General features: G+C 36.3%; 2 protein-coding genes across 2 annotated transcripts in view; both read left to right on the forward strand.

The window, feature by feature from the left end:
- The first annotated feature begins 467 nt into the window (after positions 1 to 467).
- LOC126709383 (metal transporter Nramp2-like) overlaps positions 468 to 17,452 on the forward strand; it is a 36,476-nt gene continuing 19,491 nt past the window's right edge. The window contains exon 1 of the mRNA XM_050409599.1: positions 468 to 533. The gene's annotated coding sequence lies outside the window, so the exon portion shown is untranslated. The remainder of the gene's footprint in view (positions 534 to 17,452) is intronic.
- LOC126709392 (metal transporter Nramp2-like) lies at positions 532 to 7,476 on the forward strand. Its single transcript, XM_050409609.1, has 4 exons — positions 532 to 1,125; positions 4,340 to 4,476; positions 4,574 to 5,226; positions 7,125 to 7,476. Exons 1-4 carry the CDS (start codon positions 584 to 586, stop codon positions 7,344 to 7,346), a joined length of 1,554 nt encoding a protein of 517 aa, XP_050265566.1. The 5' UTR covers positions 532 to 583; the 3' UTR covers positions 7,347 to 7,476.

Raw genomic sequence — 17,452 nt, forward strand, 5'->3', positions numbered from 1 at the left:
TCGTCTCAGCCAATTCAGTTTTATTCCTAAATCTAAACCCGACCCAAATATCAAAATGAAAAAACCAAACCAATGACCCAGTAATTCCAACTGTTAATGTGTCTTTGCTAAGTCGACTGTTGAATACCACTTTAACCAAATCCATCTCAGATCGCCCAATTCCGGCAAATAGAAGTGTTCCATTTCTATTATCAAAAACAAAAAAGAAAAAAAAGTGCTCCATTTCTATACCGTGAAAATGGAAAAACTCCTGTATGAGTGTGGGTCCATCCCCTTGTGAGAAAGAAGTAATATGCACGGGAATTCTGAGAGAGAAGTAACATGCACTGGAAACATGTAATTCCTTTTCGTGAAAATGTCGGTAAAGCCACGCACCCAAACCTGACGTGTCACCCTCTCAGTGGCCAAAAAAAAAACATAAACCTCACCGAATCCGACGACTCATCATCCTCAAATCAACAAACAAAACAGCTTTCCTCTGAAAAAAAAAAAAACATCTTCGTACCTTGCCTTAGCTCCCCCCAAACAAAAACCTCTGTACATAAATAAAAACACACACAAAATCTTCCGATAACGACAAAACATGAACGTCGAAATGCGAGACGACAAGGAAGACTCTAAAAACGAGGAAGAGACAAACCGGCTGTTGTCGGAGTCTCATGAATCCGATGAATACGAGGAGAAAATCCTGATCGCCGAGGAGGAAGAATCGGACGGCGAGGATTTAACGGTGCCGCCATTCTCATGGAAGAAGCTGTGGATGTTTACTGGGCCTGGGTTTCTGATGAGCATAGCTTTTTTGGATCCGGGAAATCTGGAGGGAGATTTGCAAGCTGGGGCAATTGCTGGGTACTCGTTGCTTTGGTTGCTTTTGTGGGCCACGATTATGGGCCTCATGATCCAGCTCTTGTCGGCCCGAGTTGGAGTTGCCACGGGTCGACACCTGGCAGAGCTTTGTAGGGAAGAGTATCCGGGTTGGGTCGGGTATGTTTTGTGGGTCATGGCTGAGCTGGCATTGATTGGAGCTGATATTCAAGAAGTTATTGGGAGTGCTATTGCTATTCAGATTTTAAGCAATGGGTATTTGCCCATTTGGGCTGGTGTCCTTATTACTGCCTCTGATTGGTATTTACTATTTTTTCTCTCTTTTTTTTGTTTTTGTTTTTTGGGTTTAATTCCTGTTGTTGTTGTTATTGGTATACTGAATATGGGTTTGCCACGTTTAATTAATTAATTTTTTTAAGAAAAAAAAATGAAATAGCTATGAAGTTTCTTGGAATGTAAAAGGGGTGTAGTTGGGTAAGGCCTAATCCAGTAATCCTGTGTTTCAATCCATTGGACTTGTCGGGACAGTGATACAGGACCAAAAATGGATAATTGTGATGCCCAATGCACTGGTTGCTTTGGCCCATATTTTGCACCTTGCCTTTTAGTCAGGCAGCGGCAGGCACAAATAACTTGAGCTGAAGTGTGCCACTTAGGTTGTACTAAAAGGTCTCAGCTAGGATGCTTTTGCTGTGTGTTATTGGGAGTTTGGAATAACACCTCTGCTAAAGTATGTCTCTATTTAGATACCTAATGTCAAGACTCAAGATGCATTCAAGGCTTAGGCCAGGAGAAAATCCATTGTGTTACAGAAACATGTATCCCATCGTATACTTATGGACCCCACAAGTATACTCTCTCCTAGACAAGTTGGAATCTTGTGTCTTAATTGATAATTAATTCAACTTGTTTTTTCATGTGTCAAGACATTAGTGTGAAGTAAGTTTGAGTTCTTTATTATCTAGTGATGTTAGGAGTATCGTAGATTAATGTATCACCAATTTAAAAAACGAAATTTCATGCATTTATTGACTATCTTATATCTAAAAGCGCCAATGCCCCTACAGTGTTTTTGCACTGTTCATACAGATTTTTCACTGTTCATCTACAGTGTCATTTTGGTGAGGCACTTTGTTTTGTTTTTGTTTTTGTTTTTTTTTTTTGTTTTTGTTTTTTTTTTTTTAAGTTTTGAACAGTAACTACAGTACCAAGTGGCACTGTAGCTACATTTTTTTTTTTTTTTTTTTTCAGTCTTATGTCTGTACTTTTTTTTCTTTTATATATATTGTTATACTGACACAACGAATTTCACAATATTTTCACAATTATTGATGTGTCAATTTTTTATAAGTCAAAATAAAATAATAAAATATGAAACTGTGACCAAGCACAACTGAAAATAAATGTTTTGTGATTTTGTGAGCCACTTTTTTTTTTTCTTTTTCTTTTTTTCGCCAAGTTTTGAATAGTAACTACAGTGCCAAGTGGCATTGTAGCTACAATAGCTACATTTTTTTTTCCTTCAGTAATCGGTTTGTGTTTTTTTTTTTTTTTTTTCCTTTTAAATATTTATTTAAGCTGGTATATATTTTGTTATATTGACACAACAAATTTCATAATACTTTCACAATTATTGACGTGCGTGAATGCGGTAAAGCACTGTAGCTACAGTGCTTTGGTTTCATTAGCCACTTTTTTTTTTTTTTTCCAAGTTTCGAATAGTAACTATAGTGCCAAGTGGCACTATAGCTACAGTAGCAACATTTTTTTTTTTAGTAATCGGTTTGTGTTTTTTTTTTTCTTTTAAATATTTATGTAAGCTGATATATATATTGTTATACTGACACAACAAATTTCACAATATTTTCACAATTATTGACGTGTCAATTTCTTACTAATTGAAATAAAATAATAAAATATGAGACTGTGACCAATTACAACTAAAAATAAATGTTTTGAGAAAATGTTACAACACTTATTATGCAGTGTTTTTGGTTTATTCAACTAACATGGTAGCTAAAGTGCCTAAAGTTTTTTTTTTTTTTTTCTTTTAAATATTTATGTAAGCTAGTATATATATTGTTATACTGACACAACAAATTTCACAATATTTTCACAATTATTGACGTGTCAATTTCTTACAAGTCGAAATAAAATAATAAAATATGAGACTATGACTAACCACAACTAAAATTAAATATTTTGAGAAAATATTACAACATTTATTGTATAGTACTTTTGGTTTATTCAACGGGCACGGTAGCTACAGTGCTTAATTTTTTTTTTCTTTCCAGTAATCGGTTTGTACTTTTTTTTTTCTCTTTTAAATATTTATGTAAGCTGGTATATATATTGTTATACTGACACAACAAATTTCACAATTATTGACTTGTTAATTTCTTACCAGTCAAAATAAAATAATAAAATATGAGACTGTGACCAACCACAACTAAAAATAAATGTTTTGAGAAAATGTTACAACACTTATTGTTATCACAATATTTTCAATATTGTTGAGATCTCAGTTTCTTATAGATTAAATAAAAAAAATGTTTTTTTAAAAAAAAAAAATATTTATGTAAGCTGGCATATCTATTAACTATATAAAAAGAGCCAAAGGCTCATGAATAGTGTTTTTTTGGTTTATTTAATTAGTGAGGTGCACTTTTTTTTTCCCTTTCAAGTATGCCAGTTGGTTTGAGCTTTATTTTTGTTTTTTGTTTTTTTAAGATCTTTATATGTTTACTTTGTACTTGCAATGCAAGTTTACATTGTAAATATACAAAAGTGGTTAATATTATACACATTTGCACAAAAAATGGTAAATATTGTACAAATTTTGTAAATGTGTACAAAATTTGCCAATTTTTGTGTGTCTACAATATAAATTTACAATGTAATTAAGTACATTATATGCATAAAGATATTATGAAAATGTTGTAACGCATGTGTCAATTCCTTATAGGTCAAAATAAAATAAAATAAAATAAAATAATAAAATATTATGCTGAGATCTAGCACAACTAAAAATGTCATGACATTTTGTTGTTATTACAACATATTCACAACTATTGAGGTGTAAGTTATAGGTCAAAATAAAATAATATAAATATTGGATTGAGATCTGTCACGGTCTTATACGAATGAGATTAACTTTTTATGACATAATTATCAAAATTCTTAAAATTAATTTCTTTTTATGATTAATATAAATCTCTATGTATTTTAAAAATCTTTATTTTGTGATACAAATAAAATCTAAAATTGATCCTAATCACTACTTCTTTGACTAGTGTTGTTAAAGTTGCTAATCAAATTCATTGTTACGTCAATTTACATGTAGAAAAACTAGGTGGTAGATTTTGAATTTCCCTTGTTATCATGTGCCTATTTTCCCTCCAAAATTTCTGACTATTTAGTGTTAGAAGATGAAATGGACTCCCGTCCCTTTTTTAATTGATTGCTTATTAACTGGGGATCATTTTTTTTTTTCCCTGCTTTCTCACATGGACAGCTTCATCTTTTTGTTTCTTGAGAACTATGGAGTCAGGAAGTTGGAAGCTCTTTTTGCAGTTCTCATTGCAACTATGGGTGTGTCATTTGCCTGGATGTTTGGAGAAACAAAGCCTAGTGGAAAAGATCTTCTTATGGGTAAAAAAGTTTATTTAATTGGATATCTGCTGTTTGTTTTATAAGTTTCGTCATTGGTTGGAACCATAGGTGTAACTGAACCTGATCCTTCTTGTAGGTATTTTGGTGCCAAGACTCAGCTCAGAAACAATTAGGCAGGCTGTGGGAGTTGTGGGTTGTGTCATAACGCCTCACAATGTATTCTTACACTCTGCATTGGTACAGTCAAGGAAGATTGATCCGAACAAGAAAGGCCGGGTTCAAGAAGCACTCAACTACTACTCAATTGAGTCTTCGGTTGCAATTTCAATCTCCTTCATCATCAATTTGTTTGTGACAACGGTTTTTGCTAAGGGATTTTATGGCAGTAAACAAGCCAATAGTGTAGGACTAATAAATGCAGGGCAATATCTTGAAGATAAGTATGGAGGAGGAGTCTTCCCGATTCTTTATATCTGGGGTATTGGTTTATTGGCGGCTGGACAGAGTAGCACGATAACTGGCACTTATGCTGGACAGTTTATCATGGGAGGCTTTCTCAACCTTCGTCTCAAGAAATGGCTGAGGGCAGTGATTACACGGAGTTTTGCAATTGTGCCAACTATAGCTGTAGCTCTTGTATTTAAAACATCTGAAGCTTCATTGGATATTCTGAATGAATGGCTTAATGTGCTTCAGTCAATACAGATTCCTTTTGCGCTTATTCCCCTTCTTACCTTGGTGGCCAAGGAGCAGGTCATGGGGGTCTTCAAAATTGGGCCTGTTCTTGAGGTAAGCTGTGAACTTTACTACTCTGTCATTTTGGGCATAATATTTTTCATTTTGTGGTGACAGCCATCTGTTGTTTGTCTAGCCTGTAAACTTGTAGACTTGTGGTTATGAACAATGAATCCTAGGTCAAGGGTTTTAGGATGGGCATATAGAATAGGCTTCTTTTAGTCCATTACTTGCATGCAACCTTGTCGCCTTGTGGTTACGTGGGTCAACTTTCATGTATGGAAAAAAATATTAACAAAGGGAGAAGCATGATGAAATTACTTCTCATGTCAAAATTATCAGCCGTCAATTGTTATTGGTTTTTGGCTATGTGCTTGATCATTCTTGGACTTGCTTCACATAATGATCTGGTTTCCCAAAAAAAAAACATATAATGTATATATTCATCAAATTAATTTGTATTCAGATTCTCGATGTCATTTAGGTTATCTTAAACTTGGCCCTTTCATTGTCTACTCACATCTCTATTGGCCACAGATATATACATCAGCAACTCATTTGCCTATGCTTTTCCTTTAGTGACTGCCCCCCGCGCCCCCACAAAAAAAAATAAATAAATAAATAAAAAAGGAAGAAAAGATTTAGCGATCATTATCAGGACTGTGTTAGAGAGATTTGGAGAGGTAGTAATATGAAGTATATACTTTTACTTCTGTTTTCTTTAAGCTTGTGCTTTAATACTACCCAGATTTATAGATAGCTGTATGTGTGTTCGAGTATGTTCAATATTTTTGCTTGGGTTAGGTGGCCTTATGTTGTTTTGTTTCTGGTGCTAGATTCCTTCTCTTTTCCTCCCCTGAATTTTCTTTAAGTCAACCATGTGTTTCTTAGTGAGTTGATGTGGTGGTTGGCTAAAAACAAAACTCAGTAATTTATAGATCACAGCAAGATAATATCATTGTTTTGTATATTGTGGTGTTGACTTTGGTCCTTTATCTATGAAGTGCATGTGTGTAATATTCATGTCATGTATATTAGGAATAGCTGCCGTTTTATTCACATGATATAGTGCAATATGGTTCCAATTAGAAACACATGGATTTTATTAGAAGAAAGTAAATATCAATTAATTTTTGAGTTTTTGTTGTAAGATGTGTTGGTCCCGATGGCATGTAGCTGCTGAAATATTTTAATATTTAGCAAGAAACTGTTTAGAGTTTTGTAGTTCAAGCCCTCATACTCTAGGATTTACAGAAGCTATTTTTCCCGCATAGTAGATTTTGTTGTTCTTGTGGTAATGCTAATGTCTAACTGTATTCCTCTCCATATTGGCTTTTGGAATTTATATTTTAATCATAAACCATTAGGGAAACAACTTACTCTGTTGAGATTTGGAGTTTCCAGATAGGTTCTTCGTCTATAGGCTGATCATTTATATGCCTGTGAGGAAACAATGGAAAAATAAAAGGTTGCAATAAAGGCAGTCAAAGGAAGGGAGCTAACAATAAGCAGAGGCTGCAATTTTGTCTCTTTAATGATTTAGATTAGCTTTAGTTGGATAAACTGAAACATTCAAGATATCCAGTGATTAATAAAACCTCTCTCCATGCTTGACTAGTCATTTAGTTTCCAATAAAAGCATCTTGAAATATTTACCCTGTTCGTGTTGTTTGTTCAGTTGAAATTATATGATTCAATTCACTCATCAAGTAGATAAAGATGCTTGACCCCTTTTTTTTTTTTTTTTTTTTTTTTTTTTTTTTTTCATCTAGTGTCTCCTCATGTTGCACATGGATAGCATGCTAGTAAACTTGAGTTATGGGTGCGCTGAAGTTTTTCTTTTAAACTATTGGAGTTGAGGGCTTTGTCTATCGTTCAGTTAATTGACTTCCAAATGATAACAATTCCCTACCTAACTTTATTTTCTAATATTTTGTCAATTAATGTTGCAGAGGGTGGCTTGGAGTGTGGCGGCATTGGTAATGATTTTCAATGGGTATCTGTTGATTGATTTTTTTGTATCTGAAGTTACTGGGCTACTGTTTGGTTTGGCGGTCGCGACTGGCACAGTTGCATATATAGCATTTATTGTATATCTTATTTTACACAGCGGTACCTTCCCTTCGGATTTGATTACCTTAATTTCCAAGAGGTTTACTTCCACTGGGAACTGAGTCAACAAATACGCGTATGACAGAAACTATAGAAAATCTGAATTATGCTGTTGCTCAATGGAGCTGGCGTTTTAGCACAAGAGGGTCATTGATCTGCTCTTCAGAAGTGAAACATTCTTCTACATAACCATCTCCAAGTTTTGTGCATCTTGAATGTGAGTAAAAAGATACAAACAATTGAAAGCATATTCATGTAATGCACTTTTTTGAATAATGGAGCTGCCCAGAGTTACATTCCATCAATTGATCACACCGGGTTATTTTCTTCATTTCAGAGGATGGACATAGCATTGTTACAAACTGCAGGATGAATTACTTTTTTAGTTTTTGGTTTTGTGGTATAAGATTCAGTATGCCCCACGAATTGTACCAGTAAAATAGAATAAACTGCTTGTTCTTTTAATGTAACAGGTTAACATGTACCATAGTCAAACCAGCAACAACTGATACTTAAGGGATCAGTACAAAAGAATGGAAGGAATTTTGCAAAATTGTTTGGATGCCCTCTCTGTCTCTCTCCCCCTTACTTTTAATTTTTCTTCTATCTTCTTTTGTTGTTCATTTCTTGGAATCAATGATAGACCCATGAATGATAAGTCCCACTTCTTGAGTTACTAATGAGTAACTTAGGAAGAAGATATCTTAAAACATCAAATATATGTATTTTTCCTTTTCACAATGAATCTTACATGGTTATCAGTCCACAAACTTCACATACAGTGAAAGTATGTATATATCTTGATATTAGGGGGTTTGCGGATATTTAAAAAGTATGAGGAGTTTTTTTTATTTTTTATAAAGAAATCCTTGTACCACTTCTTTAACAATAATTTTAGAGTAATGCTAGGAATTCATCCCTTCCCACACCCAAATACACACTTTAGTCGTGTGTCAACTATTGATTGGATTTCAGCATCTTCAAGTATATGTGATGGAACCTTTTAAAAGTGCTGAAATTTAATCAAAAGTTGACACACGAACATGGTGTAGATATGGGTGTGGGAAGAGGTGTGTTCCTAGCATTATTCATGATTTTAAGACCGTAACTTATTCCACACACTTTTGCCATTAAAAAATGATAGATTAATATAAAAATGATAGAATAATAGTAGATTTATGCGAAAGTGATTTGTTGTGTAAGTTAGTTACTGATGGTAAAGTATGAAATAAGTTGTAGTCCTGTAATTATAATGGCCATTAGAGCTACAAAAGTAACAGAACTTCAAACTTGTCAAAGTTGAAGCATTAATTGGGTCATCAAATTGCGGATTCTTAATCCATGTGGATGCTTGGAAATAAATATCCAGAGGAGTTTTGGACTTTGGTGAATTGGTTGCGGGAAAAGTAGTAGTTACTGTAGCTTCTTGTGCAGTAGACGAGTCAACTTAACAAAAAGAATGCCCAGGAATTGACCACTTGCCAGCTAGTAGTGTAAGCTAATAACACCTTGATGCCGCCTTTGCACATAGGCTTGCAGCACCACTTTGATGATTTGGTGCCACAGAGTAGTCTGGCGAAGCAGAAGTTCTATGTGACCCTATTATAGATTTTTATTTTTTTTGAAATAATTTATGAGAAATGTTAATGGATAAGAGATATTTTTAAAAAATTTTATGGAAAAAGAAAAAGATAATTAAAATTTTTTGATAATTTTTTATATTTTTCATTAAAATAATGTTAAAACTTTTTTAAAATGAATTATTAACAATTGTTCTAAGCGTTTCTCAAAAAAAAAAAAAAAACAATTGTTCTAAGCATGCCTATTAGCAAGACCCATATTTTATGTGAAAAAAAAAGTGTAATACTCACCAACTCAAATGCAGATTGGACCAATCTTAATTAGTTTTTGTTTTGTTATTTTAAATACTAGCAAAAGGTTGGATGAGTTTACAAACTTAACGTGCAAGGAGTTGTTTCTCCAAAAAAAAAAAAAAAACGTGCAAGGAGTTAATCATTCAAAATTAGAAGTCAAACTCCAAAGACCACTTTGTAGTAATGTCAAAGACCAAAGATAATATTGTGAAACAGCTCTAAGTCAAAGTCCTCCAAAGATAGCGACATAGCGTTATTCTTCAAGTCTTACTAATACCTAGAAGAAAAAAAAAAAACTTAGTCAAATTTTGTCTTTATGGTTATCTTATGAGAAAAGTGATCTAAATTGATGGTTACTCCTATAATTGAAGTAATAAGTGTTGGAGTGGGCCGTGTGTGGCTTGAATTGCCACAAGCCCACGTCCACTTTAAGTTGGTCTCTTTTGACCGAATTTCACAAGGAATAGCAATTCCAAAAAGCAGCCGACTTTGACATATATATATATATATATATTATATTTGTAGTGTAGCCGTGAGATTAAAAGTGAGAAATCCTAATTAACCTAGTGAGCAAGCCACATGAGAGAAAATAGAGAAAAGAGAGGCAGTCAGCTTCTATTATTATTTTTTCTGTGAGAGAGTACTAGGGTGTAATTGGGATTTGGGTTTCTTGAGAGTGTTCTTGTGCACTATTGTATTTTCCCTGATAATAGTGAAATCCCTGCAACTCCGTGGACGTAGGCAAATTGCCGAACCACGTAAATATTGTCTTGTGCGTGTGATTATTTTTCTTTGGCGTGTGTTTTCTCTATTTATTTTGTTTCTCACAGGTTGGGATTTTTGGTTAAATTCCCTACAACTGGTATCAGAGCCTAGGGTTAGGTTTGAGTGGGAGCAATGGCAGAGGAAGCAGGAAAGGCGTCTGGAATAGAAAAGTTTGATGGCACAGACTTCGCGTATTGGAGGATGCAGATTGAAGATTATCTCTATGGGAGAAAATTGCATCTGCCTCTTTTAGGGACAAAACCTGAGGCTATGAAGGCTGATGAATGGGCTCTTCTTGACAGACAGGTACTAGGAGTTATCAGGTTAACTCTGTCTAGGTCTGTTGCACACAATGTTGTAAAGGAGAAGACCACAGCAGATCTGATGAAGGCTTTGTCTGGTATGTATGAAAAGCCGTCAGCAAACAATAAAGTGCACTTGATGAAGAAACTGTTCAATCTGAAGATGGCAGAGAATGCATCAGTAGCACAACATCTGAATGAATTTAACACTATCACAAATCAATTGTCGTCTGTAGAAATTGATTTTGATGATGAGATTCGTGCTCTGATCGTCTTGGCTTCTTTGCCAAACAGTTGGGAGGCAATGAGGATGGCAGTAAGTAATTCTACAGGAAAGGAAAAACTCAAGTACAATGATATACGAGATTTAATTCTGGCTGAGGAGATTCGCAGAAGAGATGCAGGTGAAACCTCAGGATCTGGTTCTGCCCTAAACCTTGAGACAAGAGGCAGAGGTAATAACAGAAATTCAAATCGGGGCAGATCAAAATCCAGAAATTCTAATCGGAACAGAAATAAATCTAGATCAGGCCAACAGGTACAATGCTGGAATTGTGGGAAAACAGGTCACTTTAGGAATCAATGCAAAAGTCCTAAGAAGAAGAATGAAGATGATTCTGCTAATGCTGTAACAGAAGAGGTACAGGATGCATTACTTCTTGCAGTAGACAGTCCACTTGATGATTGGGTTTTGGATTCAGGAGCTTCGTTTCATACCACTCCACACCGAGAAATCATACAGAATTATGTTGCAGGTGATTTTGGTAAGGTGTATTTGGCTGATGGTTCAGCCTTGGATGTTGTGGGTATGGGAGATGTTCGAATATTGTTGCCCAATGGGTCTGTTTGGTTACTGGAGAAGATTCGACATATTCCTGACCTGAGGAGGAATCTGATTTCTGTTGGACAACTTGATGATGAAGGACATGCAATACTATTTGTTGGTGGTACTTGGAAGGTTACAAAGGGAGCTAGGGTATTGGCTCGTGGAAAGAAGACTGGTACTCTGTACATGACCTCAAGTCCAAGAGACACAATTGCAGTTGCTGATGCAAGTATTGATACAAGCCTATGGCACCGCAGACTTGGTCATATGAGTGAGAAAGGGATGAAGATGCTGCTGTCAAAAGGAAAACTACCAGAATTGAAGTCCATTGATTTTGACATGTGTGAAAGTTGCATCTTAGGAAAGCAGAAAAAGGTGAGCTTCTTGAAAACTGGCAGGACACCGAAGGCTGGAAAATTGGAGTTAGTACACACTGATTTGTGGGGGCCTTCTCCAGTTGCATCCCTTGGAGGTTCAAGGTACTACATCACTTTTATTGATGACTCAAGCAGAAAGGTATGGGTTTATTTTCTGAAAAATAAATCAGATGTATTTGAAACTTTTAAGAAGTGGAAGGCCATGGTTGAGACAGAAACAGGTTTGAAAGTAAAATGTTTGAGGTCAGATAATGGAGGAGAGTACATAGATGGAGGGTTCAGTGAGTATTGTGCTGCACAGGGAATTAGGATGGAGAAGACCATTCCTGGGACACCACAGCAGAATGGTGTGGCTGAGCGCATGAATAGAACTCTCAATGAGCGTGCTAGGAGTATGAGGTTGCATGCTGGACTACCAAAAACTTTTTGGGCTGATGCTGTTAGTACTGCAGCTTACCTGATAAACCGAGGACCTTCAGTTCCCATGGAGTTCAGACTTCCTGAGGAGGTTTGGAGCGGTAAAGAGGTAAAGTTTTCACACTTAAAAGTTTTTGGTTGTGTTTCTTATGTTCATATTGATTCTGATGCTCGTAGTAAACTTGATGCAAAGTCTAAAATATGTTTTTTCATTGGCTATGGTGATGAGAAATTTGGCTATAGGTTTTGGGATGAACAAAACAGGAAAATCATCAGAAGTAGAAATGTGATATTTAATGAACAGGTTATGTACAAGGACAGGTCAACTATAGTGTCAGATGTTACAGAGATAGATCAAAAGAAATCTGAGTTTGTCAACTTAGATGAATTGACTGAAGGTACTGTCCAGAAAAGGGGTGAAGAAGATAAGGAGAATGTAAATTCACAGGTAGATCTGAGTACACCTGTAGCTGAAGTCCGCAGATCTTCCAGAAACATTAGACCTCCACAGCGTTATTCACCCACTTTAAATTATCTCCTGTTGACTGATGGTGGTGAGCCAGAATGTTATGATGAAGCCTTGCAAGATGAGAATTCAAGCAAGTGGGAGATAGCCATGAAGGATGAGATGGATTCCTTGTTGGGGAATCAAACATGGGAACTGACTGAATTGCCAGTAGGAAAGAAGGCTTTGCACAACAAGTGGGTATACAGAATAAAGAATGAGCATGATGGTAGCAAACGTTACAAGGCCAGATTAGTTGTTAAAGGGTTCCAGCAGAAGGAAGGCATTGACTACACAGAGATATTTTCTCCAGTTGTGAAGATGTCAACAATCAGACTAGTACTGGGAATGGTGGCTGCAGAAAACTTACATCTTGAGCAGTTAGATGTGAAGACAGCATTCCTTCATGGTGACTTGGAGGAAGACCTTTACATGATTCAGCCAGAAGGGTTCATTGCTCAAGGACAAGAGAATTTAGTTTGCAAACTAAGAAAGAGCTTGTATGGCCTAAAACAAGCTCCTAGACAGTGGTACAAGAAATTTGACAGTTTTATGCACAGAATTGGGTTCAAGAGATGTGAAGCTGATCACTGTTGCTATGTTAAGTTTTTTGACAATTCTTACATCATATTATTGTTATATGTGGATGATATGCTTATTGCAGGGTCTAGCATTGAGGAGATTAATAATCTGAAGAAGCAATTGTCCAAACAGTTTGCAATGAAGGATTTGGGAGCTGCAAAGCAAATCCTTGGTATGAGAATCATTAGAGACAAGGCTAATGGTACATTGAAACTTTCACAGTCAGAGTATGTGAAGAAAGTTCTCAGCAGGTTCAACATGAATGAAGCTAAACCAGTGAGCACACCCTTGGGTAGTCATTTCAAACTAAGCAAAGAACAATCACCGAAGACAGAAGAAGAAAGGGACCACATGAGCAAGGTGCCCTATGCCTCAGCTATTGGCAGCTTGATGTATGCGATGGTGTGTACAAGGCCAGACATTGCACATGCAGTGGGAGTTGTGAGTAGATTCATGAGTAGGCCTGGAAAGCAGCATTGGGAGGCAGTCAAGTGGATTCTGAGATATCTGAAGGGTTCATCAGATACATGTCTTTGCTTCACAGGTGCAAGTTTGAAACTGCAGGGTTATGTAGATGCTGATTTTGCTGGTGATATTGATAGTAGAAAAAGTACTACTGGGTTTGTTTTTACTCTGGGTGGTACAGCTATATCATGGGCTTCAAATCTACAGAAGATTGTTACTTTGTCTAGTACAGAAGCTGAGTATGTTGCAGCAACTGAAGCTGGAAAGGAGATGATTTGGCTACATGGTTTCTTAGATGAATTGGGTAAGAAGCAGGAGATGGGCATTCTACACAGTGACAGTCAGAGTGCAATCTTTCTTGCCAAGAATTCGGCTTTTCATTCAAAGTCGAAACATACAGACAAAATACCACTTTATCCGTTACCTTGTTGAAGATAAGCTGGTAATGCTTGAGAAGATTTGTGGATCTAAGAACCCGGCAGACATGTTGACTAAGGGTGTCACTATTGAGAAGTTGAAGCTGTGCGCAGCTTCAATTGGTCTTCTAGCTTGAGGACAGGAGGATGAGTTGCAGGGATGAGGGATTGTGTTATGGAGGATTGTGGCTAATGTTTGCAGCTTGTGAGCCCTTAAGGGCTAAGGTGGAGCTGATGGAGGAGTTTGCTCGTGTAGCTTGATCAATTCAAGCCAAGGTGGAGATTTGTTGGAGTGGGCCGTGTGTGGCTTGAATTGCCACAAGCCCACGTCCACTTTAAGTTGGTCTCTTTTGACCGAATTTCACAAGGAATAGCAATTCCAAAAAGCAGCCGACTTTGACATATATATATATATATATTATATTTGTAGTGTAGCCGTGAGATTAAAAGTGAGAAATCCTAATTAACCTAGTGAGCAAGCCACATGAGAGAAAATAGAGAAAAGAGAGGCAGTCAGCTTCTATTATTATTTTTTCTGTGAGAGAGTACTAGGGTGTAATTGGGATTTGGGTTTCTTGAGAGTGTTCTTGTGCACTATTGTATTTTCCCTGATAATAGTGAAATCCCTGCAACTCCGTGGACGTAGGCAAATTGCCGAACCACGTAAATATTGTCTTGTGCGTGTGATTATTTTTCTTTGGCGTGTGTTTTCTCTATTTATTTTGTTTCTCACAGGTTGGGATTTTTGGTTAAATTCCCTACAATAAGCATTCACTACAAGCAAATCATTTTCTAATGAATAAAAGAACAAGAAATACAAACAAATAGTTAGAGAGCAATGCAATCCAACAATGAAGATCACTTTTGATTTTTCAATTTAGTGAAATTTTGCAACATAGCTTTTGATTTTTTTTAATAAACATTTTGCTGATTTTATTGAATTTACACGTTTGATCATCCAATCAAGGCCTTACTTGGAGAGCATCCATGTGTCATTTCTCTAATAGATAGTATTAAACACCAAAGAGGGACAAATATTATGCACCTTGTTTGACATGAAGACAACTCATTTGCCTTTGGTAATTGCAGGAAAAGATGAAAGGATATGGTTAGTTAGAGTTTCATTGATCTTGGTGTGGATTACAATTGGGATTGGAGAGCAATAGTTGAAAGTAATTGAGATAATGACAATAACTGGAAGGCAATACATATGAAACAGACCAATGTATATACATTCATACATACATTGAAAGATTTTGAGTTATATATATATTTCATTCATACCTTATATATATATTTTGTTCTAAGCGTGGCTTTATATTCATTCATACATACATTCATACATACATTGAAAGATTTTGAGTTTGTGTTTATACTACCTGGGTTTTTTTGCACAGACCTTGACAACCTCAAAATCTTGTCAGTGAACTGGGATTCTTAATCTTTGCAAAGCTAGACAGAGTGAGATAGTATCTATGTTTATCACGTTAGCTTAGACTCATGCAAAGGGAGCCTAATTGGGGTTTAGGGTTTTTCATCCCTTGTTGGGCCTTTAGGCCCAGCCCATCGTTTCCCAATTCCAAAATGGGCTCTAGCCTCTGGTCTGGATAGCTAAACAAGCCCAAAGTATCAAATAAATCAATAAAAAATTTTAAAAGTGGATTTTAATTTTTTTTTTTTTTTGAGAAACAAGTGGATTTTAATTAGTATAACCGATAAAGTCTTTTTTCTCTTATCTAGAGTTTAATCTTGTATACATAAAAAATTATTGTGTTTTACTTTTAATCTTGTTTGCACAAAAAATCAATTGATAATTTGACCTGATGTGAATGATTAACTAGTAAAAGAAGTTGGTATATATTTAATTTTTATGGTGTCTATTAAAAAAACTTAAAATAAAATAAAGGAAAATAAGCAATGTCTAGCACATTTAAGACCCTTAAGCTTAGCTATGGGCAGGTTACAATTCATAAAGGGCACCTTTTTTATTTTTTTATTATCATCCAATTCAAATTGAAAGGCTCGAATATACTCATCAAAATAAAATAGGACATTGTAAGGACAAAGTTTGGAGCCTAAGCCCAAATGTATGAAACCCTAGTCCAATAAGCCTAATACAATGAATTTTGTAGAGTATGGGTCAAAGAACTAGGTCTAGATGAGTTGAACAACGGCTAACATGTAGTTAAGAATCAGTTAAACATGAATAAAAGCTATTATGATCAGAGGATCTTCGGTCCGAGGAGACCGGAATTTGACGTACATATATAGATCACAATATTAGGATTGTTTAGCATACTACAGTATTTTCTCTCACTCTTCTTCTGCCTCTTACTTCATGGGGGCTCTTCCACATTATATAGCTCCTTCTTAATCATATGGACCTTACACTTGTTGATCATCTAGATCCCCACTTGAGTACACATCCCATCAGACACCCCTTTTAGCCCTCTGTGAGTTGCAGTAGTCAATGCAGCATTGTTTAGAGGTCTTCTCCACATTATTACGGCCAGAAAAGTAGCTGCAGTACGTTTAATGTGGTGGTGGCAGCTTTTCCTTAGATATTTTGAGTTTTCTTTCCTCTCACGTGTTCAAGGGGCGTACTTCAACTGCTTGAGTATATACTTGGTCTGCGTTTGTCGTGTTTGAGGAGGAGTTCCTCCTCGAACCTTCTTCCCTTTGTCTCCCACTGATGAGACGTGTAACGTAGATCATCTAAGTCGTGTTTCTCTCCTCAGCCTTATTAGTGTCCTCGGATAAGGCCCAATGCCCAATACATTATTTTGGGCCCTAGCCCTCACAATAGCCCCTCAAAACTCCGGTTTTTCCCTTCCATCCGAGGAGAAAAGCAGGGTTTTGATTTTTTTAAGAGATAGGACCAATTAATTTTTGGCTCACATGTGTGGGAGTGGTTACTTCTGACGCGTTGTAGATTACGAGGCGCTATTAATTGCTCTAGGCAGCTTTGTGTTCCCCACATCCAACGGCGAAGCGCAGATCCAACGGCTGGCGTTCCTCCTAGTATTTTGAGCGGGAGCAATCTTTTCCATCTTCTCCTGCTATATAAAGCCTTGAAGGAAACCTCTTTGCCTTTCTTTTTTATGAATATCCAAGAATTTCAAAGAACTCCAGCACCCAGTCTTCATAAAATGCACCAGATTCTTGAGTTTCCGTAGTCATTTCCTATAAGAAGCTTTTCTTTGAAAAGATCTCTAAAAGTTTCAGAGGTTATTGTACAAATACCTATAAGTTCTTGTTCCTTTATATTACCCCATTTTCATCTCGGCCTTCCTCCTCGGCCCTTCAGTTCATCTAGATGGGTAAATTCAAGCGTTTAGTAGATACACCAGCTGCTATGGAGGCTTTTAGGGCTAGGTACCATACTCCGTAGGGGGTGGTTTTAGAATATTGCCCTCCGGACCAAGTACTTACCGATAGAAATGTGGGTCAAGTCGTCATTCCCATGATCGCTTTCATAGAGGGAGGAATAACGCTTCCCATGCGTAGGATTACCCGAGATTACTTGTTTAACCATAGGTTGACACCTTATCAGTGCACCCCTAACCTATTTAAGGTCTTGGGTTGCGTAGATGCCCTGAACGAGTAGATGGGCTTAGGTCTCACATGGCACAATGTGGT

The sequence above is a fragment of the Quercus robur genome, chromosome 2, assembly GCF_932294415.1.
Source record: "Quercus robur chromosome 2, dhQueRobu3.1, whole genome shotgun sequence".
Classification (NCBI taxonomy): domain Eukaryota; kingdom Viridiplantae; phylum Streptophyta; class Magnoliopsida; order Fagales; family Fagaceae; genus Quercus; species Quercus robur.

Coding starts and splice junctions, on each gene's coding strand:
- LOC126709392 (XM_050409609.1), top strand. CDS start 584: ATGAACGTCGAAATGCGAGACGACAAGGAAGACTCTAAAAACGAGGAA. Junction 1,126..4,339: donor CTTATTACTGCCTCTGATTG/GTATTTACTATT, acceptor TCACATGGACAG/CTTCATCTTTTTGTTTCTTG. Junction 5,227..7,124: donor AAATTGGGCCTGTTCTTGAG/GTAAGCTGTGAA, acceptor TTAATGTTGCAG/AGGGTGGCTTGGAGTGTGGC.